Source organism: Podarcis gaigeae, assembly GCF_964106915.1.
Source record: "Podarcis gaigeae genome assembly, chromosome: 4".
Lineage (NCBI taxonomy): Eukaryota > Metazoa > Chordata > Lepidosauria > Squamata > Lacertidae > Podarcis > Podarcis gaigeae.
This window is the reverse complement of record NC_139677.1, coordinates 62471861-62489737: the sequence shown is the minus strand read 5'-3', so window position 1 is coordinate 62489737 and position 17877 is coordinate 62471861. Positions and strand designations below refer to the sequence as shown.

At 39.2% G+C, this 17877-nt stretch overlaps 1 protein-coding gene and 1 long non-coding RNA gene across 6 annotated transcripts in view; one reads left to right on the top strand and one right to left on the bottom strand.

Annotated features, from left to right (window-relative positions):
• Positions 1–17877, bottom strand: part of LOC310843876 — a 149898-nt gene that overhangs the window by 42930 nt on the left and 89091 nt on the right. Inside the window, exon 3 of one of the 2 annotated variants that reach the window (XR_014563732.1) lies at positions 1893–1947. The exons of the other annotated variant lie outside the window; for it this stretch is intronic. This is a non-coding gene — a long non-coding RNA (uncharacterized lncRNA). The remainder of the gene's footprint in view (positions 1–1892; positions 1948–17877) is intronic. 2 annotated transcript variants of the gene reach the window in all.
• The window catches only part of ROBO1 (roundabout guidance receptor 1), a 591421-nt gene that overhangs the window by 520386 nt on the left and 53158 nt on the right, over positions 1–17877 (top strand). For all 4 annotated transcript variants that reach the window (XM_083735868.1, XM_083735867.1, XM_083735870.1 and 1 more), the window contains 9 exons: positions 556–680; positions 2988–3159; positions 4345–4550; positions 9920–10001; positions 10142–10310; positions 10410–10576; positions 11985–12106; positions 13038–13269; positions 15059–15180. In XM_083735868.1, the coding sequence (XP_083591994.1) occupies positions 556–680; positions 2988–3159; positions 4345–4550; positions 9920–10001; positions 10142–10310; positions 10410–10576; positions 11985–12106; positions 13038–13269; positions 15059–15180 (1397 nt within the window). The remainder of the gene's footprint in view (positions 1–555; positions 681–2987; positions 3160–4344; positions 4551–9919; positions 10002–10141; positions 10311–10409; positions 10577–11984; positions 12107–13037; positions 13270–15058; positions 15181–17877) is intronic.

Here is a 17877-nt window from a genome sequence, read left to right as displayed (position 1 = left end):
AACATGCCCTTGCCTATGTAAATGAAGGAGGCATTCTGCTTCACCGTTGCTTTAAATTCATTCCTCTTCAGTAATTGCATTGAAGATTTTTAAATGGTTATAATTTACTCAGTAGCAATCCTAGGGCTTTTGAGTTAAATTGAATTTTTTTCCTGAGCATTTCATCCTACATCAGAAATCAAGCCTCTTATGGAAGCTATTAAATGACTTCTGAACTACAGTAAATCAAAGATGATGACTTTTGTGTATCTAACCCCTGAATTTGCAATCATTTTGTGGTTTTTACTTTAAGAGTACATAGTACAGTGATGTGAGGGAATTTTTCTTTTCTTATGCTGTGATTGATAAAAATGCCTTCAACCTTTTGTCCTACCAGCACTTTACCACCAACATCAGCCCTTGTTAAAACAGTGTTGAACCTGAGCACTATAGTCTTTATTTTAAAAAGGACCTTTCTGTGTGTGTTAGATGTGATGCACAAGACCCTTAACAGAAAACCATTCACCTCAGCTACAAATTAATCGGTGTAATTGTGTTGTACTTCACTTCTTTCAGAACCACCACATTTTGTTGTGAAACCTCGTGACCAGGTGGCTGCACTGGGCAGAACTGTAACTTTCCAGTGTGAAGCAACTGGAAACCCTCAACCAGCAATATTTTGGCGAAGAGAAGGAAGTCAGGTAAAATGAACTTTCTGAAGCTTTGCCAAAGCATCTAGATAACACAAGGCCCGTTTTTGTCTGCTAGTGCCCGATGCTCTCCTGCACCCACATCATCCAAATGCCTGTTGGATGACTGGCTATGCTCATTTGATTCTTTTCAAAATATGTGTGTAGGCTCTGCCCACATTCCTGGTTGTTGTAAAAAGTCAGGACTAGTAAAAAGTGTTTAATTCCTTGGCAAACTCAATATACATCCTGGCTTTACACAGACCCCTCTGTTCCCTGTCAACCACATATTGTCCCATGCAGGATGAAAAACCAGGAAGCTTCTCAAGAGTTTTGTAGGCTGTACTACATGCTTCAGGACTGTGTACAGTTCAAGATATTCCAGTTATTTTTTAAAAAAATATAGCATGTGGCCTGAGACAGAATTTTCAGTCAAGCTGAGGAGGGATTTTAAATCAACTTTGTTGAACAGGTGCCAATGGGTAGCAAGAAAATGAGAAGGAAAAGAACCATGATAAGGATCTGTTAGTGCTTAGCATGAAATGAAACACAGTGTATCCTATTTGTTTGGAATATAAAGTTTAATTGGAAGAGAAAAGTACTAAAAGCCCTCCTCTATGAAATGAAGCATTTAAATATATTTTAGTTAGACACGGAAAAGTGAATCTGGCATTTGATTTCAAGTGTATGTGAAATTCTGTTCAGAACAATTATGGTAGCACAATTTCTTTTTTGTTTCATCTGTGGTATGTCATACAGTGTATGTCATGGATACAGGGAGGGAGGTTACTGTACTACAAGAATGTCCAAAACCCCATTGGGTGTCAAGAGCTAGATGCATGTCAAGGCAAAGAGAAGGAAATAATAAAAAATACAAAGAGGTGGTTTTTTAAAAATGTGAGAATAAAGATAATAATAAATGGTAGTTTCAACTGTCAGAAGTCTACTATTTCATATACTAATAAGCAGACAGCATTTTGTTAGTGTTCTTAGTAAGTTTACACTACAAAAAAGAGCTTGACATATATTTTGAATTATAATTCATATATTTGCATTCTTATTACATGTGGTTTTACTTGTATCATATGTGATGGTTTTGTAACTCATATCATGTGTGATGGTTTTGTTCCAGAGGTCTATGCATAAATGCAAATAACATGTAAAGTCAGGAACCTCCAGAGGTGATCCCCCCCCCCCCCGCGCGCAAGGTGGAAGGCTGCTTACCTGGCCCTCCTGCTGCCTCTCCAAAGTACAGAAAGCCTGCAATCACAGCAGTGTGCTAGTGAGAGAGGGAAATAAATAAATGGAAAATGTGTTTCCTCCTCTCTCCATTTACTTATTTATTTCTCCTCCTTATGTGTGCAATCACATAAGTAAACTTAGCATAAGATGCAAGTTACCTGTATATGATAGAGATGTTTGATCATGTTTGCATGAAACAGGACAGATGGTTCAGTTCCTCTAGTCCAGTATTCTGCTTCTAACAGTGGTCAATGAAATTGAGGGCCATTCTCCCTAGCACATAATACTCATTTGAATTCCATCTGAATAGTTTCCATATAACTATTAGTGCTTTTTTCTGGGGGGATGCAGGGGTACACATACCCCTAAACATTTTGGAAATCTAAGTTTGGCCTCATTGAGGGGCAGTATTTCAATATGGCTAGGAAACATTTTTTTTTAGAAAAAAAGCACTGACAATTATGGATAATAAGCTAGACATATACTCCACAAAATTTGTCTAAAAAGAAAATAACATGCACTCTCCTATATAAAAATAGCAGTCTCCCCCAGCTCATGAAGAGAACTACTATATGGCTTTAGATCAAAACCCTACCAAACTGCAGCAACAAAGCACTTGCTATGGTCTATCTAGACTGGTTCTACCTAATATCATCCTTCCCTTAAATATGTTAAGTTTAAACTTTTAACGTTTAAAATTTAAACTTTTAAGTTTATGTTCACAGCTGTACTTTGCAAACATCTGGTAATTAGCACTGGGGCTGCATATATCCTTGAGTACTGAATCAAAAATAAGTTCAATGGGACATTCCCAAATAAGTGTGGTTAGCATTGCAGTCTTAGATATGTTGTTATAACCAATGTATTATTTGTTGTTGTGGCCCATGGAAATCCAAGTATCAGTGTTTAGTCACATCTATCTTGAGTAGTGAACTGTGTTGCAGCATCACTTTTGTATCTGAAAAATGGTCCTATAACCTTCCTAATATAGGGTATTCTGAATTTTAAAGTTGTATATATCTATGAAGGCTAATCCATCTAACTTGCTGATTTCCCACTTTTCTCCTTATATTCCAGAACTTGCTTTTTTCATACCAACCTCCTCAGTCTTCCAGCCGGTTTTCTGTCTCTCAAACGGGTGACCTCACTATTACAAATGTCCAACGATCTGATGTTGGCTATTATATTTGCCAGACTTTAAATGTTGCAGGAAGCATCACGACAAAAGCATACTTGGAGGTTACTGATGGTAAGGTGTTTATTTTAACATTGCTTATAATGTTGGAGAATGGTAACTCTAGCATGGTAACAACATGATTTTGAGTTTATATGCTTTCTACTATATAAGGTGTTTATTAAGGCGAAAATGCATTTGATTGCACTACACATAAGTATGATTTAATGTGGGAGAGACATTACTTGATAAGATTAATGTGTTTTTGCTTAGGCAATTGTAACTTAAATTTACCTTTCAAACTATCAAACACTCATAGTGTGTTGAATCTGGATGTCTTGAAATGAGCTGTACTGTAATACTGAAGTGTGGTTCAGATGTCAATATTCTTCTGATAAACCATGACATCAGATTAGGAACAAATTGTGTTCCTCTTCTTACAGTTCAGTCTCCCTTCATGTGCCTTATGCACATTTCTTAAACCACAATTTCTCATGATATCTGGTGGTAAAATGTAGCATAAGAAAACCTAGATATAAAACTAGGATCAGATCCTGGTTAATTAGACATCACAGGAAAATGTGGTATTGAAAAACAGAATATCTTCACTATATGGGAAACGTGTGACCCGTGGCTTTTCCTAGTCCAAAAAAAAAAAAAGTTTATTGGGCTGAATTTGTGACCTCCAAACTGCACCTGCTAAGTTTTATTGTGACATTTATTTCAGTTCAAAGGTATCCTTCCAAAACAGTAAGAATGCTGTAGCTTCAGTCAGAAAATATAGAGCTTTTTAAGATTCCACCAACTGATAGTGTTGCATAATAATTTTGATGAAATCTGATATTGGTTTGCACACATATCAAGAAACAAATCAACTGGCTGATCATTGAAAAAGTTTACTCATTAATGGGATTAAAAGAATCTAGATGAAGGAGGCTGGACGAGAAAGGGGCATCTTTCAAAGAAGGTGGGAAATTTTGTCAGAGTTTTTTTCTCTTCTAAGGCTGATGGAGTCAAGCATGTCAGGAAGAGTCAAATGCAGAGAACTGCTTTAAAAAATATTCCTGGATATTAACACATATTCTGTCGTTGAACACCATATTATTGTCCCCTGAATATTACATGTGCTTTATTTTAATTACTTATTTAATTATCTTTAGATTATTGTAAAGCCTGAAGCAACCACTGTTGCTTAGATGATTAGAAAATCGCTTCCAGTTGCATAAAACTTTTTCCCTTCCCTGTTGTTTCTTCTGCCAGTTATTGCTGACCGGCCTCCCCCTGTCATTCGACAAGGTCCTGTGAATCAGACTGTCGCTGTGGATGGTACTTTAGTACTCAGCTGTGTGGCTGCAGGCACTCTAATGCCAACAATTCTCTGGAGAAAGGATGGCACCCTCATCTCCACACAGGATTCCCGCATCAAGCAGCTGGAAACTGGTGCATTACAGATTCGATATGCCAAGGTAGTTTGAAACTGAAACCAAACAATTCTTTTTAACTTTGCTTCTCTTTGGTGCTTGCCTTCAGGCCCTGAACATTGCAGCCTCTAATTTTAGAATTAATGAAATGTTAAATAACTGTATTAATATCATCTTTATTTGATTCTTCGTGTCTTGAGATAGCTTATTCTGCATTCCCAAAGTACCTTAGATTATAACAGAGCCGCTGGCAAGTTATTTCAGTTTTCATAAGTAAGATTCTTCTAAGAAGAATTAATTTAGAAAACTGTTTAAACATAGAAGATGGGATGGTGGTACAGCAATGCTTAGGAATTTTCTTTGGCGATACCTTATAGCCGAGTAAGATTGTCTTCCATGAACACAGTCTTAACAGTGAGTCCATAAGTGACTGTGGAGCTCAATTCTGGATCCACGTGTCTACAGTGGGGATATAGGTTTCCGGGTGGGAATTGATCATGGTGAGGGGCTGCCATATGTGCCTTCCTATTAGCTCGTTTCTCCCTTTAGTCCTGGTTGTAACCATAAATGTTTTGAATCCCTGTTTCACTTGCTAGCAGGCATGTGAACAGTAAACAAGCTCCAGTGTTTTCGCATAACATGAAAGCTATATGATTGTATTCTTTCAAAATATTCTCTACAGTTCATTTATTATAATTTCTCTACTAGCAGTTATCCCTATTGTCCTCGTGCTTCCTGACCCCCCTTTTTTTACTACCTATACATATGCAGGAAAGATTATTAAGATTAAAATAACTGAATACAGAGCTGGCTTCCGGAGGGTTTATGGAAGCATGCTTGGTCAATGTGTTATTCCTTTGAGACAAGTTGTAGCAAAATGGTTTGCGTTTTTCCAAGGAATATGAACACCTGTTTTTACTTGCTAGGTGTTTTGCCTTAGGATAACTTGGTTCATGTAGTTAGGCCAAATGTAAAGACATCTTTTCATACAATACATTACCTGAAACCATGTAGTTACCTGCCCATGCAACTCTTTATGCCAGCACAGAATTACTGAACTCTTCCGTTTGGCGGTGGTGTTTTTTTAACTTTTAGATTGACCTTTTTAGAGTGGTTTAATCTTTAGTTGTGTGTATTTAGAGGCAGTTTCAGGTGGGCTTTGTCTGGTGTTTGACATCAGGTGATTATACTATATGCTGTCTGTGTTATCCAAATCCGTTCCAAAAACATTTTCAGCTTCAGCTGTGGATGTTAAAATCTTCCAATAATTCATATGGACAAGCAAATGGAGCAAAAACTAACATATTATTATATTATTATTTCTATTGTTATTATCAACATTTTTATTATTTTACGGTGGAACTGTGATGAAGTCCTCACGTAGTTTCTTCTCTAGCATAGTGAATGGTGTTTTCTCTCTCTGAAGAAACCTGTGATATAAGCAATTTTGGGGACGAAGGGAAGCCCCCAATTCCCCTGCAAGCAGTTTCATTGATTAAGCATCTTTCTTACCTTTTAATAAAGAAGAATGGGATATCATATGGAATTTAAAATATCAGTCCTGAGCAGCAGTGGAACTAGTCTTCCCTGGGTGTGCCGGGGCCAAGGAGCATGGAGGGCGACATGAGGACACAGCAAGAGGGCAAGCACACAAACTTCCAATCAGTCTGTTTAGCATGGGCTGGAAGGGTGACATGGGAAAGCAGCAGAGCAGGCTCATGCCCTTCCAATCAGCCCAAATGGTCTGATTAGAAGGCCGCATGCCTGTTGCATTATCCTGATGTCCTAATTGGAAGGCTGCATGCCTATTGCGTTCTCCTGATGCACGGCTAGCCCCACACTGCTTTGCAAGGCTGGGATGTGGGATCGGACTCACAAAGCTGGAAAAAACCTGCACCCGGGGCAATAGGCCCTCTCACCCTGCACATGCTTGAGGTCATCTTCCAGCCCACCCCATGCCCAGAAACTGCAATTCTTTTATTCACAGGAGTAAAAATGACATTCAAATAATTTGTCCTTTAACGTCATATGCAAATGCATTGTTGCACTGTCCTTGTAATAGAATCACATTACACTCTCTTTAGCAATAGTTAATATTCCTGCAGGGTTTTTTTCTGCAGGGTTTACCTAAAAAATTTCACAACTCAGCATTTTCAAACTTGGCAAGATTTACTTATACCATTGTTTTCTAAATGGAACCTAACCTCTAGGAAATTATAATCCTCTATCGTTTCCTCTAGCAAACATAGCACGTGCACACCCTCTTCTGGGAACTGCTGCCTGTTTACTAATGATAATAATAACTTAATAGAAACAGAAGCTATCTCATGGGATGTAGAGGGGGACGGGAAAGTCACAAGGCTATGCAATTTTGCCTCTGCACCACCAGAAAAGTAATTTTTCTAATTAATTTTTGTTAAAGATCTGATACAGCTTCTGTCTACAGGCAATTTAGAATCTGACCTATGTGTTAAAAGGCCACATGTTAGAGAGAAGCTACATGCACAGTGAAGACTTTAAAGTTTCCTAAGTAAACATCCAGTAAGCATTGTGAAGTTAACCGTAGTGCTTGGAAATATACAAAAACAGCATGAAGCATGTAGTTTTCAGAGACATATATAATTAGGTACACCAAAATGATTTTCTGAGCCTGGTATGCTATGGATGGATTGGCCCTCCTCAGTTCTTCACTGGCAATTTATTGGCAAGAACTCAGTCTAATCTACCTCACAGGGTTGTTGTGAAAGGACAGCTCTGTACACAGCTTTGAGCTCTTAGGAGAGAAAGTAATATACAAATACAATGCAACATTCACAGACCATGTAAAGCAAAATAAAGAGGTACAAAGCCAGTAAAGCAGCTCTTCCCACTTCAATTACTTTGATTTTAACATTCCACATTCCTGATATTTAACAGAAAAATAAAAGAGAAGTTTTCCAACCTTGAAAACAACAAAAACAAAGATTTTCTGTGCATGTGCAATTTTGCAACATTGGTTACTGAACCACCTCTCAGCCTAACCTACCTCACAGGGTTGCTGCGAAGCTAAAATGCAGAACTCACAGACTATGTAGAGAGAAATAAACATGCACAGAACCAGGAAAGCATATCCCATGCTTTAACATCAAAATTGTACAGTTCTGATATTTTATAGCAACCCCCCAAGTTTGACAACCTTGATAAACAATCAGAATTACTCAGAGCACAAGCAGTTCCTAAAAACAACAAAGCAGCAAAGGAATCATATGAGGGAAATATTTTGAAGTACCCCCACTTCTGTCTTCAGAACTCCTGGGTCTCAACGCTATAGTTATCCTGAGTATGAGTCAGTGGTGGTTGCTGGTGCTTCCATCCCCTCCTCTGGAGCTGCAGCAGACAACTTTTTACGCACACACAGTAACCCAAGCAGGCGCCTGCAGCCACAGATCAGGCACCTGTGAGCTTCATGTATTTGCTATGCACCTCTATCAGCAGTCTTTTTTCTTCTTCCTATTTGCTGGCTCACTCCTTCAACATGCTTGACCGGTGGGTGTCTGACTCCTTACTGCTTCATCATTCCAGCTCCTTTCCAAAAGCTGAAGCACTGCAAAACAGCTTCCTTTTGGATCATCATATGTCCACATCTAGCACAGCTGAGAGCCAACTTTGTGTCACTGAGACCAGGCAGCCTACTCCAAAGCAGTAGGGGAGCTGGGTTGAAGATAGCTCTGCCTAGTCATGGCCAGCTGCTGAGGCCTGGGCACTGGAGACCGGCAGCTTCTCAGTATCACACCCCTCCAAACACTGGACCTGGCACAGGTGTACCAATCTCTTGGTTCTGCTGTTAATATGAAACTATGGAGGACATTCTCTTATATTACTTTAAACCCCCCATCCTGCACTGCTCTTTTCTACTAAACAGAGTGTCACACATATATACCTTTTTGCAATCAAGCTGTATATAAATTTTATATGAAATAAATCATTTTATCCCATTCATACATCCCCCACCAAACACACCAGCAAAATGTTGTTCCTCTTATCCACACATAGCTAGAGACTCATTCATATACATAGTCACATGTCTCACATATCCCACCAGATAATACACACCCACTGAGCACCTCACATTTCCATACATGGACACGTACACAGAAGCGTCAATATAGTGTGATGAATTTCCCTAAGAGAAATTTCCCATCCCTGTCCCAAGTGCTTGAAGCGGACATGTGAAATGGAAATTGAGATGGATATGTCAGAAGCTATAAAGAAAACATGATTTGGGTAACTTTCTAGATCTGTAGGGTCTTTCCCTAACCCACTTCTAAAGATCGTATTTAGAGCAAAGGTGGGGAAACTGTGGCTCTCCTGCTATTGCTGGACCACAGTTGCCATAATCTCTGACTGTTGGCCATGCTGGTTTAGGGGCTATCCATATAAAACATAAAAGTTCGTTTCAATCTCTGTATCTAAAGAAGGCATATCATCCGCCAGGAGACCAGAAATAGGTTGTAGATAAAAGGGGACGATAAAATAAGCCTGCTTAAAAACCTTGCCCTTGTATGAGCTTTGAAAATTTGAGAGAGAGAGATCTCCCTGATGTCTTTGTGAAAGATGCCATGGAGAGGAACTGAGGCTACTGTCAAGAGTGTACCTGCGGGCAGAAGCCTGATGTGAGCAGGGAGCCTGGAACCAGTAGCTATGTGTGACAGCAATAAGTTAGGACCAAACTAAGTGAAAGAATTAATGAGCGAGCTAAAAATAAGGACCAAAGAATACAGCAGAAGTCTGTGAGAATTCAAGAAGATCTTGTTACTTGACCTGGAACAGGAAGTCCTCTTATAACTCTTTGTGTCCAGGAGGGTCCAATCATTAGACAGAATGGTTGGGAGTCAGTCCACAGCTTGAGGACATTAAACTATCTAGGCAGATGCCACAACATGACTCCAGAAAAGCAGCATACATGTTATTGTCCCCATCAACAGAAAAAGTGGGCTAACACACCATGTCACATTGATTGATGGTGAAGAGGTATTCCCCCTAGCAACCTCTGGTGTATTCTTTAAAAGGACTACAAATGCGCACTGAGAAGTTGGACTGTAGACCACCTTATCCCATATATCCCCGCCCAATCAATGAGGTCTTCAGGGACCACAACATAGAACATATGAAAAAATATATTTTAATCCTGTATTCTATGATGAGTACAGAAGCCCAATTAAAATTTGAGCTCAACTATTGCATTTTAATTTAGTGTAATTGAGTATCACTTTCTTCTAACAAATTTTCATTTGTGGGACTTTGGGTGAGTTAATGCATATTCATTTGGGACATCAAATCTTCTGTGTCTCAGACTATTTCAAATATTTTCTTTCTTTCTTTCTCTCTCTCTCTCTCTCTCTCTCTCTCTCTCTCTCCCCCCCCCCCCCTTTCAGCTGGGTGACACTGGTCGGTACACGTGCATTGCCTCCACCCCAAGTGGAGAAGCATCATGGAGTGCTTACATTGAAGTCCAAGGTAAATCTGGATAGAGGAGAAACCATAAAAATAAGTAATTACAGTCTAATGGCTCTCTGGTTATGTAATAAATGATATATACTAATGTGAGCACACTGATGAGCATATGTCAGCTTTGAACTTTTATCACTGTTCACTAGAATTTGGAGTTCCAGTGCAGCCACCAAGACCCACTGACCCTAACTTGATTCCCAGTGCACCATCAAAACCTGAAGTTACAGACGTCAGCAAAAATACAGTAACACTATCATGGAAGCCTAATTTGAATTCAGGTGCAACTCCAACCTCTTATATAATAGAGGCGTTCAGGTATTATGTCTTTATGTGATCTGGTTGTGCTTATGTTTTATTTTCTTAAACCACAGGCACGTACTAACCTGTTTGTGTGTGTGTGTGCTTTATCCCTAGCCATGCAGCTGGCAGCAGCTGGCAAACTGTAGCAGAAAATGTGAAAACAGAAACATTTGCAGTTAAAGGTCTGAAACCAAATGCAATTTATCTCTTCCTTGTGCGGGCAGCCAATGCATATGGAATTAGTGATCCCAGCCAAATATCTGACCCGGTGAAAACACAAGGTAAAACATGTATTTAAGACTGAACTAAAGACAACCATTTGTTTAGATATGCTTCACTGAAAGGAAACAGAAAAGAAACACCCATTTTAGGAAATACTGTTAATACAGTATCTGCTCTTGTTCTGTATGCAACAATAGATAACAAGGCTGTCAACCAAAAAGGGGCTTAATGCTGAGGAAACATCTATAGCAGATCCTACTGAGAAACAAACCACTTTTTAATCGAAACAGTTTATTTCTGGGCAGTAGCCTCTGTAGCTTCACATCAAATCAAAATCTGGATAAGTACACAGTTCTCTCCGAGAAAATGTGCCAGCAGTTACAAGTTTTCAAAAATCATCTGTTTCTTACAATTAAAAGTTAGGTGCTATGCTAACTAAACATAAGTTGTCATGAAATCAAGTCATTCACTTGCCTTCCAGCATAACAGGGTGGGGAAAACAAGCCGCAATGCCAAAATACATTTGTGTGGCATTCAGTACCATTTTATGAGAGATAAAATATAAGCAGATGCTTTTAAACTGAGTCAGATCATTAATCCATCTACCCTATAATTCTTTATTTTTATGGGCACTGGCTATCTAAGGACTAAGGGCAGAAGTCATGGATTATTTCAGAACAGACACAGTGTTAAGGTTATACATTGAGATGAGCTACATTTTTGTCTGCCAAAGATGTTTTTGGGGGTGTACCAAGAAATATCAATATTACTTTTAATTCAGAAGATTATTCCAAACTTTGCGATCCACTAATTGAACTATATTTGACCCACTTGAAATGCTTCTCTTTGTATATAACAACAATATTTTTATCCACTTGGATCCAACAGGACCCTGAAAAAGTGGAAAAGAACTTCCACACATGCAAGTTGCACCCCAATTTTCATGAACTCCCCTTTCCACTAAAGACACTCAAACCACATCCATTGCTGCTCCAATTATCATGGCTTGGAAATATGGAAAATGTAGGAGTACTGAGCATTACTGGAGAGTAATGTTGCAGGCACAGAAGCTTGTCTCTTTGCCTGCCAGATAGTTGGAGCTCCAACTGCCTAGCAGGTTCAGAGGCAAAGAAAGACAGCATGCCCTGAGCTGGAGGAAGATGACAGATAGAGGCACTTCAGTTCCTCCTTGGCTCTGTGTTTATTTCAAAGCTGCAGCGGAAGATCAGATGCAAGACCCCAAACCTTGGGAGAGGGGAGTATCTTGGCAAAACTTGATTGGCCACCAAAGCCATCTAAAATAATTCCCAACCCAATTTATTGACCCTTGATTTATTTCTTGATTGTGTCCCCATTCTATCTTGGATGCAAGGCAAAATATACACTTAGTGGTACAATCAAACCTGTTTTTCAAGTCTCTGTCATATATCTTTTAAGGTTAACAATAGTTTGTTGAAATTGTTACAGATGTTCCACCTACAAGTCAGGGTGTGGATCACAAACAAGTACAGCGGGAGCTGGGTGATGTTGTTCTACATCTCCATAATCCTACAATCCTTTCTTCTTCCTCAATTGAAGTTCATTGGACAGTAAGTAAAGCAAAAGTGCTAGTAGCCTAAAAAAAGAATTTTCCCAACAGCATACAAAATACAACAACATACTCATGATAAACTCTGAACAGATGTTGATAAGCTGCCTTGGAGGCATTAGTAGCATTAATTACTATTCATTAATAAGCAGGCTATTACACACGTGCACACATACACTTGTTGGGTTGCATTCTGATGTCATGTTCAAAGAAGGATCATTTGCAGTTTGCTACATTTTTCAGTTCACGAATTTTCTTCTTCTTAAAGAGACTTTAGTGATTCTTATAATAATAAAATCGTAGAGTTGGAAGGGACCAAAGGGTCATCAAATCCAACCCCCTGCAATGCAGGAATACAGGATTCTTCTTCTTAGAATTTGTAAGTGCACCAGAACAGGGCAGCCATAAACAAAAAAAACCCAGGAATGTGGTTTTTTTAAAAGTGTGTGGTGAGGGGAGCATACAATAAGATTGAAAATAAAAGCTTTGGGAATAAAAAAAACAACAACAATGCATGTCTGTTTAACTTAGATCTCTTATGTTTAATCCAAACTCTCTGCCCATGTCTCAGGGTGCTTTAAATTTCTATTGTCCAATGTGCAACAAGAAAAACAGTTTTTGAAATGAAAGGGATTTTCAACAACAGTTTGCAATATGTCACGAGGGCCTACTGTTCAGAGAAAAATAAATAAAATCCCACTGGGCAAGTGCTATCACTTCAGTGTTTTTAAAGTAGCCTATTAGACCACAGTCAAACAGAGCTGTGTTGCCATTTGAGGTTAGTAGTATTAAACTACCTAGAAACAGGGAAAATGTAAAAATGAGCAAGCTCCATGGTTTTCTGTGACTGCTAACATGTATTAGCACCTAAAACTGTTTACACTTGATGCTTACTAATGTATTAATATGGCTGTTCTATCTCCACATTTAAGGTTGACCAACAATCCCAATATATTCAGGGATATAAAATTTTGTACAGGCCAACAGCTGGTTCTCAAGGAGAATCTGAGTGGTTGATTTTTGAAGTAAGGACACCAACAAAAAACAGTGTTGTGATTCCTGAGCTCAAAAAAGGAGTGAACTATGAAATCAAAGCTCGACCTTTTTTTAACGAGTTTCAAGGAGCTGATAGTGAAGTGAAATTTGCCAAAACTCTGGAAGAAGGCAAGTAGCAGCATGGCTGTCTTCATATTATCTTTTTGAATTACTTTTTTGCCTGTTTCCCCCTGATGTATTTATGGCTTGATGTTCTTTGAAGTGCATTTTTTTTTTATTGGAACTCAGCCCTCTGCCTCGAAAGAGAACTGTCAATGCATAGGGCTGATCATTATGTGATTTGTTTGTTGACACAGAAGTAAATATTCAAAAGCATGTGAATGGGAAATCCCCTCAAATACATAATAGGAACTGTGATGTTCCCCTCCGTCTCTTTCTGTTGAGTTCATGGTCTGGTCACAAATGACTTTGTGTCAAATTCAGACACTTGAAAATCACTGTCTAGAGTAGATGGCAGACACTGCTGTAACCATGTTACAGCTGCGGTTTACATATTAGGGGACTTCCTATCTTCACTAGTTATGCTAAGAGATTTGAAGATCATGAAAGAAGACAATAAGCATGAGTTAAATTAGCAACACTTAGCCTCATTCCTATTGGTATGTGTTATATATAAATATGCTCAACAAATCCCCTCTCCCCACCCCACCAAATGTGATTACACCTCTGTGGATGCCAAACATAATGCCTGATATAGGCAGAGCTAGAGTATGTGGAATTCTAAGTGCTGAGTGGAAAGTGGTTGATTGTGATGGGTCTTCTGAGCCCATGGATCTGGAAAATAAAACTTTTGATGTGTGGAATGGGTCTGTGTAAGACACAATGCCCTTCTCCCCCTTCAGTTTTTGATGTAGTATTTCTCTGCAAGGTACATTCTTCTGCACTTGAACCCTTTTCTAGTAATTCCAGGGGCCAACAGAACAATTTCCTTATTGATCATGGAATATTCATTCTATATGAGCCCAAAGTCATTTTGTGGTTCTTCTGTTCTTTCCTTTTGTAGGTCTGTCCTTAGACCAAGAAAAAGAATGGGCACCCACAGCTAAATTGCCTGCCTGTTTTGTTTTGCTTTGTTTTGGGGTCAGTTCAAATATTTAATTGGAGAGCTTATCTTGTATCCAAACACAAACCACCAACATATGAAGGATGAACAGTGTAGATTTTCTTGTACAGCTCATCATGTGCACACTGGCAATTTGTGATCATTAGTAGCTGGTTCATCACATTAAACGTCTGTGACCACTGTTTGTGCACTTGGTTTGTTTTCTTTTCTTATACAAACTCCAAAGCATGAACAAAGCTATAGACATTTTAAATAGGTCTCAGATGTTGTCCGGAGTTGTTTTATTATTATTACTGTAGTAGATTTGTATACACTTTCTTTGATTTACAGAAACTCAGTTAATATTTGAGGTATTTGGATCATCATGTGTTCACTTTATCACATCAACCTTTGGGAAATAGTTTGTTTTAAATTATCCCCCTCAGAAAAGATTGTCAAGGCATCTTGTTGAAGAAACTTTTCAAAACTAGTATTATATCTTCAAAATCCCACTTGACCAGATTCTCTGATACCACGGTACAAATATTCTTCATGAATCTTCTTCAGTCACTTATTGTAATTACCGTACTTTTCCATATATAAAACTAGGATTTTTTTACTTTAAAATAAGGTTAAAAATCTGGGGGCGTCTTATACATGGATAGTGCATATGCCTATTTTCTAAATTTGGGTCCCCAAAAGAAGGGGGTGTCTTATACAGAGAAAAATACATCTGCGTGTTGCCAAATCAGTTTTGTCTGCGTCCTTAGCTGTAGCCTATTAAAAGCACTGCTCAGTGACAATGAAACGGAAAAAACAGCTTTAATCACAACCATCCTTTCTTCCCACAAACAGCTCCAAGTGCTCCTCCACAAAGTGTTTCAGTAACTAAGAACGATGGAAATGGCACTGCAATTGTAATAACATGGCAACCTCCCCCAGAGGAGACACAGAATGGGATGGTTCAGGAATACAAGGTAATATCTAGTTCTAACCTGGCAAATTATTGGCAAGCTATTGACAGAGAACTTGTTTGTGGTTTCTTGGCTCCATCTGGTGGTAAAAATCAAACCATAATAAAAGGATATGCCCGTATCTTTTAAGTCTGTTCGTTTAAAATTTTCATATATGCATTTGTGTTGTACAAGTAAATAAACATATTGATGTGCAATCAGAAACCTATAAAGTATGCTAATTCACTCTCAAACTGCTCACCACCTTTTACTTTATAAAAGAACTGTAGGTGTAAATTAAAAGAGAATACTGTCTGTGTACAAGCATATTATGACACCAGTAAGTTATCATAAGAGTAAGCCAAGTGTAAGATTTTCTCATTTTAGGAATATGGGAAATGTACTAATTTTACTTCTAGTTTTAAAAAAATCTTATTGATAAGAACATGGCTGATGTGAAGAGTTTTGGAAGCACTGTTAGGAAAACATAAGAGTAATTTCTATCATGTTACATTCTTTACATTTGCCTGTGCAATAATATAAAACAATCTATCATATTTCTAATTTGATTTTATCTTACAATGTTTTCAATTGATTTCCACTGCTGCCCTCCATCCCTTCTAGTCAACTTCCTTTCTCCAGGTTAGGTATTCTCTCCTCATACTTGTATCCTGCCCTTCCTCCCAGTAGGAACATGGAGCAGCTAACAATGCTGTACTACGTACACATAAGGACATAATTTTATATATATATAATTTAAAACATTATTACACAACTAGAAATGAAAATGTAATAGAAACATCATTAGTAGAGAAAGCAAAAGTGATAAAGTCAGCAAGAAAAGTTGGTTTCCTTCCAAGCACATGAATAAATAGAAAGGTTTTTTACCTTGTGCTTATTAAAACACTATTTGGAGAAATGCCATGGTTGGTTTGTTGGTCTCTGGCTTAGCATTTTGTGTTAACCAGACCAATGCCTGAGACGCTAGCAAAGACATATACAGGCTTCTAGAATGGAGTGTAACAACTTATTCACTTAGTGTTACACTAGTCAAATGACTTGACTCTAGGGCAGTGACGGCCAAACTTGGCCTCCAGGTGTTTTGGGACTACAATTCCCATCATCCCTGACCACTGGTTCTGTTAGCTAGGGATGATGGGAGTTGTAGTCCCAAAACAGCTGGAGGGCCAGGTTTGGCCATCACTGTTCTAGGGGGTTCGTTTTATAAATGAACTATCTAGAAATTCCTCCAGAATTCTTTGCCCACAAATCCAGAAGTCTCCACAGCAGAATTTTTTGTTTTCAAGATTTGCCACTAGTACGTTATATGCCAAAAAAGGAAGGACAGCTATTATTCAGCAATGTATAAGGATGTAAGATGAAGGTCTACCAGACTTGCATGTTGAGCGTACTACTTTATGGAAGTGAGTCATGGGTAACTTACACCTGCCAAGAGTGATGTGTCAGTGCCTTCCATAAGCACTACATCAGGAAGCTTTTAGGCATCACATAGCAAGTCTCAAACAAAGATATGCTCTCCCAAGCCCACATTCCCAGCAAGTTTGCACTTCTGTCTCAGCAACCTCTGTGCTAGTTTGGTCATGTACACAGGATGGAAGATGGCAAGACCCTCAATGATGTGCTCTACAGGGAACTGGCTTTAGGCACTAGGCTTGTTGGCAGATCAACTCTGTATTACAAAGATGTCAGCAAATGTGACATGAAGGCTGGCAACATCAACCCCTTGCAGATGATAGCAGCACCTGGAGACAGACAGGTTGTGTATCTACAACAGTGACCAGAGAAGGAATGACGGCTGGGAGGAGTGCAGAGGGATGAAACACCATGGTGCACCTGTAGCTGCAAAACCGGACGCCTTCATCTGCCCCAACTGCAGTAAACCATGTCTCTCCCAGATCATTCTCTACAGCCACAGCAGGCGTTGTAACCCTCCAACAGTTTGACTTTACCACTGAAGGCACACTCTTCCATTGTCTCTCGAGACAGGCAGATGTGAACAACAACTTAAGGACAAAGCAATCTCAGACGAGAATTCAAAGTCTGAGATCATCCTTGATTATAATAAAACTAAAGATTTTTTGATCACCTGTGACCAGATGGTTTCTACATACCTGATCAAACAGTGGCCACTTATGGGTGGTTGTTGTTCTCCCCCGAGGTATAATTGCCTGCTTTTTTTAGAAGCTGAACATAGCCAGCTTTCCAAGGATGTCAAGAGCCACAGCCTCAGGTCTGTTAAAGCCTAAAGCCCACCACAGCAGACACCAAGAAAAGGAACAGGTTTCAGATTAACATAAGAAGAGCCTTGCTGGATCAGGCCAAAGACTCATATAGCACAGGATCCTGTTTTCACAGTGGCCAATCAGAAACCTATGGGAAGCCTGCAAGCAGGACCTGAGTGGAACAGCACATTCCCTACTAGTGATTCTCAGCAACTGGTATTAGTAGCTGTTGTCAGAGGGGCATTGCTCACCTGTCTTCTGAACATCCATGTGTTCTTTTGAATGCTGAGTGCCCTGAGAAAGGTGAGGCGCAGGGAGTTCAGCGCAATGCAGGAGCACTGCCACCATGCCTGACTGTGCTGAGCTCTTCGTCCATCTTCGTCCCTCTCCCCTGAGGAAACAGGAGTGACACTCAGTGTTCAGAATGCAGGTGAGCTATGCTGTCCTGCCTGTGCCATGTGCCACAGAGAGGCATACT